Source organism: Xyrauchen texanus, chromosome 5 (genome assembly GCF_025860055.1).
Source record: "Xyrauchen texanus isolate HMW12.3.18 chromosome 5, RBS_HiC_50CHRs, whole genome shotgun sequence".
Taxonomy (NCBI): domain Eukaryota; kingdom Metazoa; phylum Chordata; class Actinopteri; order Cypriniformes; family Catostomidae; genus Xyrauchen; species Xyrauchen texanus.
This window is the reverse complement of record NC_068280.1, coordinates 17,264,608-17,278,283: the sequence shown is the minus strand read 5'-3', so window position 1 is coordinate 17,278,283 and position 13,676 is coordinate 17,264,608. Positions and strand designations below refer to the sequence as shown.

Here is a 13,676-nt window from a genome sequence, read left to right as displayed (position 1 = left end):
GAAACACTTAAACCAAAAGACACAAACACACACAGTGACGGACAGCTGCCCATGTAACAGGATTACGTATTTAAAATACAAAATATAAGTAAATTTATTCCACTACAGTAACAATTTAAATCATTGAATTCAGAATAGTATTTTGATTGCTGAAGAGATTTCTTTTTTTATTATTTGTCATTTGTTTCATTTAATATTTAGTCCTTTCAGATTGAAAACATTTATACAAATAAATGATGAGATCCAAAGTGCATTTAAACAGTGGTGAAACACTTTCTTATAATGTGTTACATTCATACAAGCAGAGAGAGAAGTAAGTTTGAAGTAAGTTTGGAGCAGATGAAATAGAAATAAGCCTTGTGTAAATTGTCAGATTTACGTTAGATAAAATGATATTTCTAGCGATTTTATATGCACGTTACCAGGCACAATCATATTTTTTTATCAAGAAAATTCACGTTGGATCATAATTTCTTTTTTCTTGTAAGACCTTTGATATTAAGGCAAAAATCATATTCTTGATAATTATTTTTATATTGTTTTCCTATCAATTTTTTTAAAAATCCTTAAAACAAGATCAGTTGGATTAATCTTGTTTTAGAAACAACAATGCATAAGATATTTAGGTTTTTCAAGAATGTATTTTTAACATGTGTATTTTGTCTTACTGCACTGATTTTTTATAGTCAAAACAAATGAAAAAATCTACCAGTGCTGAAGAAATCCAAAGTATTTAGAATACGTTACTGACACACTAATGCTTGACCACACCCCCCGCCACCACAATTGTGTATTAGTATCTTTCTTATAGCCTACACAGTGTATGAAGTATGTCTTTTTGTGATTTGACAGCTTGAATGAAAGACCTGATCTGTGCCTCATACAGCTAAATTACATTATAAGCATTGCTTAAATGTTCAGTTTGTGCAGTTACACCAGTTTCATATACTAACCTGCAAACTCATACATTTCACTTTGTTCATTCTTGAAGTATAAGCTCGTAATGTGTTTCAGATATCTGTGTTTTGTTCATGACATTACCTGCTTCAGTACATTTTATTTCACCCCCAAGTGCTCTCCCAAAGCTATTACGTCAGACTACACTGAATGGAAGGCAACTGACAGTGAATTGAAAGCACACAAATTGGGCTTCTAATATAATTGTCAGCTGACGTTAATATAATCAGTGTCAGACAGAGGTGTAGTCAAGACCAGACCCTCCAAGACCCAGACAGTACCAGACCCCCTAGACCAGACCCAGACCAGATCCAGACAAAGACTAGACCCTTTAAGACCCAGACCAAGACCTATCCCCTAGACCAGGGGTCAGCAACCTATGGCACGCATGCCAGCATTGGCAAGTAGAGGGGTAATCACTGGCACGACAGCAACATTGAGAGAGGAGTAAACTATTTTATTATATGAAATTCTGCACTTGCATTCCAGTTTGCATCTTGCATGTAATCCTTCCTCATGATCATGTAGCATGTTTTCATATGATGAATGGGAGGCTAAACAAAAAGTAAACAAATGTGACGAGACTACAGTATACCCAACTGACTCGTGCAGCCGTGCAAGCCATTAGCACAAGTTAAAACGCACCCGCTTTCCTTCGGTCAGGCTGCGTAGATGACCTCCTACATTCTGTGAAATATGTATGACATAATTTAAGAAATATTTAAGATTCCACACAATTTTGTGATCAGTAATCAAATAAGGAAATAGGTGACATTAACTGTGTTTTACTCATTTTTTACGAAAGTACAGGCTTTCTTTCATTAAATTACTTTCACAAGATATTCTGTGAAAGTTCACATGCAGGATCATGACTCTGTCATAATCAACAAGTTTTGAACAAATGTTTCACTCAAACTGTTATGCTAATATAATTTGTAATGAAAAATAAACGATTAAATTAGAAAAAATGTAAAATAGAAACATATTCACAAATGGACTCAAAATCACATACATGCAAATATATATATATATATACAGCTCTGGAATATATTAAGAGACCACTCCAAATGTTTCTTAAATAAGCATCTCTACATGTATGGCAGCCATTCCATTCCAGTGTCTGTTGAATTCCTGCTTGTATTTTTTCACCAGGAGTGGAATAATGTCACCCAATAGCAATGTGATAGAGTTGTGGAAAGCGTGCAAAGATGCATGAAAGCTTTGATTGAAAATCAGGTTATTCCACCAATTACTGATTTCTGAACTCTTCCTAAGTTAAAGTATTAGTATTTTGTTGTTTAAAATGAATATGAGCTTGTTTTCTTTGCATTATAAATATAAATATATAAATGAAATTAATGCATCTTTTTTGTTATTTTGACCAGTTGTTATTTTATGCAAAGGGTAACATCGGCACAACACTTTACCAGGGAAATTCATAAATGGTACTCCATGTTGAAAAGGTTGCCAACCCCTGCCCTAGACCAAGACCCAGACCAAAACCTGTCAGTCCAAGAACCAGGCAGTACATTTTAATGAACCAAGTTGCAAAATTTATATATGAAGAATCTTCTTCCTCCGCGACCCTGTACACAGGATAAGCGGTTGACGATGGATGGATGGATGGATGAATCTTCTTCCTCTTCTGTGGCTATCCACCAGCATTAGTCTTTAGACTAATTAGTCAGCATTAGTCTTGATTAAATTAGATTTTCACTGAATGTACACCCATTTCTTTTATTACCCCACTACCTCACAATACAATCAGAGACAATGGTAACTGACAGTAAGTGTTTCATGTTAAAAATGAAAAATAACGACATGGCTCTGGTCTCCATAAATACAATCAGAGACAATGGCAACTTTAGCTGCATTAGCCGTGGAATCAGCTTACAAGCACATTCGGAAAGGCGATTTGCAAACATTCACAAAATATAAAGTGCGATACTTACATCTTCAGGACGAACAGTTGGTACGGATCCATGCTTGAGAATCAAATTTTTAGAAAATCCTGCTTTATATTGACCCTCATTCACAAAGCAGTCCAGTGTAAAATGATTTGCACAAACATACACAAATTTTGGAATATTTGCTTCACTCGGGGGAGTATCTCAAGTCAAGTGGTTTTTTATTGTCGTTCAACTAGGGCTGGACAATTAATCGAAAAGTAATCTAAACCGAAATTCAGAACCTCTAACTGACGTAACTTTCCCATGATGGTTATTTCCTTTTTTTAATCCGGTTACTAATTTCCCCTTAAAAACATACTAATGTGTGTGGTCACGTGACTCCGCCCCATCCAGTCAGCAGCATGGAAGCAACATGGAGGCGAACTCAAACACAGAGTCAACTGAGCAACAGGAGCAGGTTGTACCAAAGAAAAATGCAGTGTCTGTTGTTTGGACACATTTTGGCATCAGTCAAATGTAAACACTCCAGAAAAACCATTTCAACAACCAAAGGTAATACAACCAATCTGTTTCAACACTTGGAGCGCAATCACGTTACCGAATAAGAACAGTGCATGGCTCAAAAAAAGAGAGCGACTGACAAATGCCCAGTAACAAGTGCCTCCACAAAGCAGGTGTTGATAACACTAGCATTTACAAATTCTACACAATATGAAAATGATTTTTGTTGAATGCCATTTGTTACTACATTGCGAAGGATATTTTTCCCATAGCTACAGTGAAGCGCAGTGGGTTTAAACACTTCGTTAAAACTCTTGACAGAAGATAGACCATATTTTTCCCAAACTGCACTGCTTCAGATCCTGCCTGAAACCTGAAAAGGTAAACATGCTAGTGTTTCTTAGTAAGAACTTAGAGTAAATACTTGCATATAGAGTGACAGTACAAGATCACTGAGAGGAAGATCACATGCAACAGCGATCATGAGTTAGATTCAAATCTATAATGCTATAAGCACACAGCCTGCTAATCCATTAGAGGTACCCTGTCCAAGCTCTGCTCTTGCTCTTAATCAGCAGTGTTCTATTTACATTTTTGCACTTGGCATTATATTAAATATTTGTTTAAAGGAGATGCAAGATATTTCCAACTTTCACATTGCAATATTTAAAATTAGATTTGTTTATAATATTTGTAAATAAGTTATTTATTTTCTACTTTTTTAGGAATCTTGCTTTTTACACAAACTGAAATGTGACACTTTTCACAAGAAGTTTTCATTTCAAGCAATGTGTGCTTTGATTTCAATTGTTCGAAATATTCAATAAATAACCATAAATAGTTTCAATTATTTTAGAATCACAAAAATAAGAAATGCACTCTTTCATTAGAAAGAAATATCCCACTTTTAATAGCATATTTACAGTACAAACCTTGTCAGTGAACTGTGAGAACAAAAAAAATGTATCTTTCATTAATCGTAATCGAAGTTGGATGGTTTACAGGTGTGCATGTGTGTCTGTCCAGTCTCTGAGTATTGAGGAGTCTGATGGCTTGGGAGAAGAAGCTGTTACACAGTCTGGCTGTGAGGGCCCAGAAAGGTGGAGGTGTCCAGGCCCAGCAGGTTCAGCTTTCCAAGTTTTTTTTTAACTGATAAAAAAATCAGTTTTTTTTTCCTGTAGTTGCCGATGGCCTGGATGCACTGCCACATGCGCTGATTGTTGCAGCTTTCCTGGAAGTGACTGTGGATTCTCTGTGTGTTCTTAGGGCTGCCTTGTCACCTACTCTGAAGGTCATCCACAGCTTCTGGTTGGAGCGTGTGGTGATGGTCTTGGAGAAAGTGACATCATCAATGCACTTGCTGATGTAGCTGATCACTGATGCTGTGAATTCCTTCAAGTTGGTAGAGTTGCCCTATGTTGCAGCCTCCCTGAACAAGTGCCAGTCAGTACACTCAAAACAGTCCTGAAGAGCAGAGATGGCTCCTGCTGGCCAGGTTTTCACCTGCTTCTAAAGCGGTTTTGTGCACCTGACGAGCGGTCTGTATGCTGGAATTAGCATAACAGAGATGTGGTCTGAGTAGCCGAGGTGGGGGCAGGGCTCCGCCTGGTATGCACCTGGGATGTTTGTGTAAACAAGAAAGGGTAAATCAGAGCGCGAGAGAGAGAGGAGAGAGAGGAATAACCTTGTTTGCTGGCGCACAGATACGATGTCGCCCGGCCCTCAGCCACTCTCCACTGGCGGACAACAGCTCACTCCTGGTGGGTGGTAGTGGGTCCTCCGGCCCTACTCCAGTGGATTAATTAATGTCTTCTGAAGCAAAATGATCAGAAATAGATAAATATTTTAAACTTTCTTTACGAGGGTTGAAGTCACACAGCCTCTTGCATGACGCAAGCGTGTTGGCAAGTTCACGTGGGAACATAGATGCCTCATTGGCTGATTTGGATATATCAGCTGTAGTGCCATCTTGGAATGGTCAAAAGGAGAGCTCTTTGAATCAGTTTGAATGCAAGTGAATGGAGGATAAGCTTCAGACCTAGCTTCTTGCTCAGATCACTGCATAAACTGCTTTTGTGTGAAAACAGTATCACGGTCCATAGGATCAGCTGCTCAAAGGTAATGCAACGAGTTGCTCACAGTGTGTGTGATTCCTGTGCTATGTGCTTACATCACGTTAGAGGCAGTTTGAACTCCACCCTCATCAAAAACAAAAGCAAAAACATTTTTAGTAAAATATAGTTTTAAATATTTATCTATTTCTTGCACACACCTTGCATTTTGCTTCAGAATACATGAATTAATCCACTGAAGTTATGATGGCTATATGTGCTTTTTGGAGCTTCAAAAATTGTGCTCATTCACTTGCATTATATGGACCTCCAGAGTTGAAATATTCTTCCAAAAATCTTTGTTTGTGTTCTGATAAAAAAAGACAGTCATACATCATCTAGGATGGCATGGGGTGTGTAAATGATGAGATTATTTTTTGGTGAACTATTCCTATAAGTCACCGGCACAGAAGAAATCTTTCAGTGTGCACTCACAGTTCAGCTACTGCACTCTTGCAAATTATTTCATTATATACAACAAGGTGTAGAAATGATTAAAATTAGAAATGTATTGTGCAGTGTAGACAGCTTCGTTGATTATAACAGGAGTATTGGCGAGAGTGCAGAACCCAGTGAGTTCATGCTGAACTGAAATGATTGACAGATTCAGTGATTATAAATTGAGTGTTCATTCTGTATATAATTTAATCACAATCTGATTAACAGTTGTTTTTCATGCTGGTAAGAGGAACAATGTAAAAACACTGTCTTGATATACTGATGCATAGAACAGATGATAGTAATCGATATATCAATATTTTGACATCCCTAGACATTGGTAATGTATTTATGGTATTTGCTGGTTGTATTTTCATACGTGTGTATAGGTGTTTAAGATTTGCTACAATTTATTTGTGTAAAGAAAATGTGTTGTTTTATCCATCAGAAAATTTATTTTATTCACATTTTGAATAAAACAGTTTTTCGTTAATAACCAAACACTTAATTTGATTACAAAGAATTTTGGACCATAACATCATTCCATTCATCTTATTCTTTTCCCATTGGCAGGAGAGAGCTATGTGTGTGCTTCCAATGAACCCTACCGTAAAGTGGACTACACCAAGAATGTCAATCCCAACTGGTCTGTCAATGTGAAAACGGGAACGTCCCGCTCGCTGCCATCACTTACCATCTCAAAGAGTGACCTTAGGGAACGAGAAAGCAAAGACTTCATCAAACCCAAGCTGGTGACAGTCATCCGAAGTGGCGTAAAACCACGCAAGGCTGTCCGGATACTCTTGAATAAAAAGACGGCTCACTGCTTTGACCAGGTGCTCACAGACATCACTGATGCCATTAAACTGGACTCTGGAGCTGTGAGGAGACTCTACACTCTGGGGGGCAAACAAGTAAGTGAAAAATATAAAAAGTCATTTGATTAAATCATTTAAATTAATATATTAGACAAAATCCAAGGGGGGTTAAATTGGTCTCTATACTGCCAAAAGACATAATTAATCCAAATGTCTGCTGAGTGAGTGGGTGGTAAGTTTATTCTTTCTTATCCTCAAGTATGCCACATATTGTCCCAGTACTGTCGATTCAACATTATATAGCCTAAATATAACTTTATTTTTTCCTCTGATGTGCTGGATTGTCCTGTATAAAATGGAGGCCATGCTTTTGTATTTTATCACCTTTAAAAAAAATGTAAACGTTTCTGTGTCACCACCCTTAAGGGACCCTCAAATATTGATCTGGGCTGCTGCATGTAGTATTTACATATGGATAGTCTACAATTATGCATTAGGAGGTGGTAATACCACCTGAACCCTATTTAATGCTGAACAAGCTTGAGCCCACCCAGACTGGAAATCCAGATGGGGCATGTCCTTAGTCCCATCTGTGGTTATTAAGACAATAAAACAGTCATGTTAGTTTTATGTGTGTGTTATGGGCCAAAAACTGCAGACAATAAAGCAGGGGTTCTCCATTTATTTTATTTTTTTATGTTTCTTGGCTTTGTATAATGTGGTGGATTGGCAGAAAGCACAGTTGACCTTTATTTTCTGGTAGTAACAGGGACACTGAGCATTCAACCAAACAGAGACACTATTCAAGAGAGAGTGTGTCCCACTGTTTATATCTTTCTCTTTTCATCTGTCCACCTACTTACCTTCCCTCCTTCCTTCCTGTCTATTTGTCTCTCTGTGTTGTTTGCTTTATCCTGTAAAGCTTCAGACACAATTTATCATTTGTTTGTTTTAATAGTAATGTTTTTACAGTCTCAGATGTTGCAATATGTTGCTTTTTTGTTTTTGTTTTTTTAAACAGTAAACAAGCATAAGCTAATTTTTAGACTTCAGCTTTTGGAAGCTGTGGAACTAATAAAAAAGTACCCTAACCTACCATAGTATTACCATGGTTTTTTGGACATGCACCATGGTAATACTATTGAATTTTTATGAAGTGCCATAGTTTTACCATCTGATACCATCACTGTACCATGGTACCACCGCAGTACTTTTTTGTAGGGTAAGCCATTCAGGGTTCACAAAGTTGAGCCAGAGTTGACTGTGAAGCTTTACAACCATTTTTTTGTCTGTACAATAAAAATATATTTGAGGAATAATTTTGTTTTTCTACACTATAATCCGTTTCTACACTGGTGAAACCTCTTATGGGTGCTTTAAAAATCATGTTGTTTACCCAAGGAACTTCAATATAACCCCTTATGGTAGGTTAACTGGAGGAACCACTGACACTGGTTCTTGCATTAACATTTGGGTTCCATTTGGTATGTTCTTCATTAAACTGCCGTTTTTTTAGTCAATTCCTAAAGGTTCTCCAAAAGGCTCCATCTGTGTGGCAATCTTAGGGATCCTCAAATTATGCTTCCTGTATATAAGAAAATGAGAAACTATTCTAGGGTGCAAATGACCAAAAGCATTGTTAGCCAACTATGATCGCAAGTTCCATCATTACCAACATAGTTCAACAAAATGTTGTTTCCCAAAACCGTAGTTCCAACGCACATTCGCAAACAGCATAGCAAAGTTGTGTGGTTAGAACTATAGCTCTCCATCTGAGTTTAGAAGTATAGTTCCTTGTCAGTTCAAAGTGGGGACATAATTTCACTTCGCTGAGGTCTTTTGAGATCTTTTATTCAATATATATCTTTCATTCTATCAAGATGACTTTACACACATTTAAGAAAACAGTGTATTTTACGGGTTTTGCAGAAAGAGGCGTTCTGAATTGAAACATCATGTAGATGCAAATGCAGCCATTTAAGTGATTAAAGGCAGTTAAGAGAAAGCACTTTATCACACACGGTTTCTGTTGGAGAACACAGCTTTTATGTGTTTGAACCCTGAAGTTTGATGTAGAGGGAAACCCATCTATTGCAGCATATGTATCTACACAGTGATCACAGCTTTCATGTTTTCAGCAGCTTTCTCGCAGTAAACAGCTTCTTGTTGTGTGTAAATTATATTTTATCATTTAATATTCACTGAATGTATTACTCCAACCCCTGCGTAGTTACTACAGTTTCAGGAAAAAGCTGTGACTAGCTAGTTAATATCTACAGTGATGCATCATAGGCTACTATGGTGGTTAAGCAGTGAGTTACACATCGCTGTATGGGAAACACACCCCTGCTGAGTCAGATCAGCAAAGCTGTCTGGCCTGTCTCTGCATGTACACACTGTACTGTACTGAAAACCAGATTAGTAGTTCAGTATCATCTTTTCCTATTGGTCATCTCTGTGGTTGATTTATCTCAATCGCAACAATAGTTCCTTTCTTTACAACATGGCTAAGTCATTAGTAAACCTAAAATGACTTTCTGCTGAATTTAAGATTTAATTTATATTAAGATTTTGCAGTGTTTTTCTGCAGGTGTGTGGAGGCATTTTTATTTCAAATAAGGGGAACAAGACTGCACAGCCTCCGTATTCTGATGAAAGATGGTGTATGATCATACAGAAGAAAAAAAACAAAATAATTATCCCCTTCTGTTCTCCTTCAAAAAAGCTTGGGTATGAGCCTGATGGATAGCTGACGCGTCTTGATGATTTTGTCAGGGATTCGACACAGCAGTGGAGAATGGTATGTGCAGAGCTGCTGTCTGCCTCTGTGAATCTCTTTGGAATTTAGCAAGCTCATTGGCATATTCAAAGTCTGTCCCGACTTGATCTACCTTAATTATTCAAAAGTGCCTGCAAGAAATACTTGGCAAAACGTAATGCAGAATTATTATGGTAATGTTTTAGACTGGTTTACATAACTTAAGAATGCTTTGTCTGCTATCTACATGTAGGTGTGTGCAGAGGTTGCACTAGAAAAAATATTTTTATCTATCATACTTTTATAAGTACTGCATTATAATGGCATCTGCATGACAGTGGTTAGGCTTAATTATATTTTTGACTCCTCAAGCACAAGTCTGGTTAAACCAAGGAATTATTGGGTGAAAGTATCTACCTGTCAATCAACCAATACACTAAAACAAGATTTTTAAACTTTACCGGTACGTGCGGCTTTTAAATGAAATAAAATCGGAAAATGCATAGGTTCATGGAACTACTTCAATGCGCCTGATAGCCTATATCAATAAAGTCACAGTTGAGAAGCATATGCATCTCTGAAGCTCTAATGCAGGTAGGTACTCCTCCTTGCACTTAGATTAAATGCAATTGGCTGAAACGATGTGCCACTTTTTTGCGCTTTCATTTTGTTATTATACTTTTTGTGCTTGATTAATCAAATGACACTGATCATGCAGTAACACACTAACATAATGATTGATAGGCTATCAATTATTCAGTCCTCTCCTTGAAATCCGAACACAATTGGTCAAAATAGATGCAAACTATCAGGTGTTAATTGTGATGATGCCTGTTAATGTGCACCTCAATACCAGACAATAAACAGGGCCCATATCCACACACACATGCAGCGGGAAACCCTGGGTATGTGAGACTGTTGGCATATATTGGTAGGAAGTGATTGTTTTAATGTGTTAATATTACAAACCTCTCTGTAATACTTTTGATTCTGATTGGTCAATTGTGGCATTTTGGGGGTCATTATTTATTGTAAGACTAATCTTTCATGTTCAGACAGTATATTTATTTTATGATATTTACTGTCTGACTGTAACTTATACCTTACTTGTAACATTATCCCTTACTTGAGACCCTTCAGTAATCATCAAAACCTCACATACTACACAGTTTACAATCTTCATATTGGAGTTGATTGGTAGACAACTTTTAAATTGTACCATTTGTTGGACAGTCTAAAAACCTGTAAAGTAGACATTTAGCACAAAGTGCTCTTTGAATTATTAATTGACATTCAGCAGAGGATGACCAATCAAGGGTAGTTTACCACTAATATATAATGATTGTAGTGGTATTCGTGATTGTGATGAGCATGTCATCTAGCCTGTAGCACAAGGGTTTCGGATATCTGTGAGTGGCTCTGTGGGAATAGCTCCTGGAACACACATAAATGGGAAAGGGATTGTCGCTGATATGCATTAAAAATGTATGACAGGACAGGCCTGCATACTGTAAAAAAAAAAAGTCAGTAATTTTAATGGTTAAAGACTATAAAAATACAATTTTCTGGCGTTCCGATTATTTTCCGATTACATTTCATTATATTTTATTTGAATAGATATGTTTCTTAGAAGTGTTGATCAAGAGTTCAGTTAAAAATAATTTGATCTGCTTATTGTTCTGTGGTGAATGTTTAAGTAAATTGGCCCACTCATGCACTTCTGTGCAGTTTATTCTCTGTGCTGTCATCAGCCATCCCTGTGATGGGGCGGGGCTGGACGAGGCTCAGTGCCACTGCACCCTCACAGTTTTTCTGTTCTTAGCCTACAGTAAGATTAAGGTCTTTGATGAATCTTTTTAACACTTGAACTGAGGTTTAAGGAATACAGATATACAAATCCTATTAATTTATATTTATATTAATTTAAAATGGCAAAAAAACTGTTGATGGAATGAGAAAGTAAAACAAACATATTTAGATATTTCTTTTATTTTTATTTTTAACAAAACAAACATATTTAGATATTTCTTTGATCTTTATTTTTAACAATTGCTGAGTCTACTAGATCAAAATACAATGCAAATCCAATAGACTTATTTAGATGTTATCTGTCTTAGTTAAGCTGCTTTTCACACCCTGAATATCCATTGTTTCTCTCAGCCTGTGTTTGTATGAGAAATCTTTTGGATGATTCAAGCAAGGCATCCCTGCATGTCATATGCGATTATAGCTGGCACACCCTCACTAGGACTGTGAAGAGTTTGAGGTGACGTGCCCAATGCACAGCTGCAAACACGCCCGATAAAAAAGACACCTGCTGCTTGTCTCATTCCAGAGACTATATGTTGCAATGTCAGAAATTTACTTTATTATAAAGGTGCCAATATTTGGCCCCTGGGGCATTTTTACCTTTATGAGGTGACTTTTTCAATAGAGCCCTTTGTCTCACTGGATTGCATTTATTCGCTGAGCACTGTGCTGCACTTACTGATTCCACTGCATCATTGTATTTCTGTATTCTTTTTATTTGTATTCATTGTAATAAATATTAACATTTAATTTTTTTTATTTATTCTTATTTCATGTTCTTAATTGATTTAGAAATGATATATTTTTTTATGTATTTTGTATTATCTTCATCATTGTTATGTAAAGCACTTTGTATTGTCGTTGTGTATGAATGTGCTATATAAATAAACTAGCCTTGCCTTGGATTGTGGAGATTGTTTTTTTTTTTTTTTTGCTGTTGATATCACTCACCTGTCTTGCAGAGAATTTTACCTCTCAAAGACAATATACATCAATATGATTGAGTGCGTTTACATGCACAGTCTTACACCGATTATGCTTAATAAACCAAGAACTTGTAAGGTTGTGCAAATGCCTTATACAATTTTCTTTTATTAAGGTAAGGTCATAAACGGTTTATGCATAAACCCATTACCACGATTTTGCGCTGCATGTAAACATCTTAACCTGTATTTTTACTGGCTTAACCAATGTGTGCAAGTGTTGTTTATATGACTGTTTGCATTTTGACGTCAAAAACAGAGAACCCAATGATAATGGATTTTTTAAAATAAGCTATCAGCATATTGGTATACATACTCATTGTTTAAAATGCCTTTGTATGATAATTACTATAAGCCAGTATCACAGTCTTGAATAAGCTATACAATCTAGTATTATATCATGGTCAAATAACCATCTGAGCTGTAGTATTAAGCCTCAAAATCGAAGAAAGCCATTCATCAAACAACAAAATTATGAATATTTAGGGGAAACATGCATGTTAACACAAGAGCCACTGGATGCCATCTGCCTCCGAGCATTCCAAGCCAAATTCTCAGCAGGTGGGGGTGGGGTGGAGAGGCATGGGCTCCCCACTGAGACTCCATCCAGCTCTGCTGTAATTGAACCTAACGGCTGGGGGATTTAAAGTGCAGCTGGCAGGTGTGGGTCATGTTTAGGGGGGCTAACGGATCTGTACTAGGCAACACAAGACTCTCTCACTCAGATATGCTCCTTAATGTCTAACTCCATAAATGCCAATCACTCTTCGTTTCTTCTTTTTTCTTTTTCTTAAAAGGTTTTACATCACAGAAGCAGATGGAGAGAGAGAAGCCACACACTTTCTTTAGGCAGGAGGTTTAGATTTGCTTTGCCAGATCAGTAATCTGTAAATAAGACTGACCAGTTTTTATGTGTTATAGCTGTTAATATGAACTACTACCAGCAGTATGCTTTATTATTAGCTGATAATGGCATTGAATGACATGATAATAATCCCATGACCCATAATTGTTTTATAAGACTGGATGAGTATAAGTCTGTCCCCAGGGAAACAGCAGAGAGATGATACCATTTGAGTAGTCAAGAGGGGTTGAACTCTTAAGTAATCATTCTATCCCTTATTCATCCTACTGCCTCCCTACACCCCCTCAGTGCCCTTACAAATTGCATGCTAGTCACTTCAAGACCTCATAATTAGATCCCTGTAAGCTTTTAGAATCATTTGTACATTTATGGAAAAACTTCTACATAAATCTTAAGACTAGTGATCGACCGATATGGATTTTTCAATGGCCAATGTCGATATGCAGAGAACAGAGTGTCCAATAGGGTGATACAATGCATTACACAATTTAATATAGTAAATAATATAAACATAAAATTGCAAAAC

The 13,676-nt window shown here is 36.8% G+C and overlaps 1 protein-coding gene across 4 annotated transcripts in view; it reads left to right on the top strand.

Moving 5' to 3' along the window:
* The window catches only part of LOC127643433 (serine/threonine-protein kinase DCLK2-like), an 86,506-nt gene that overhangs the window by 5,270 nt on the left and 67,560 nt on the right, over positions 1-13,676 (top strand). For all 4 annotated transcript variants that reach the window (XR_007970518.1, XM_052126184.1, XM_052126183.1 and 1 more), the window contains exon 2: positions 6,491-6,831. Coding sequence is in view for 3 of the 4 variants with exons in the window: in XM_052126184.1 (XP_051982144.1) it covers positions 6,491-6,831 (341 nt within the window). In the remaining variant the exon portion in view is untranslated. The remainder of the gene's footprint in view (positions 1-6,490; positions 6,832-13,676) is intronic.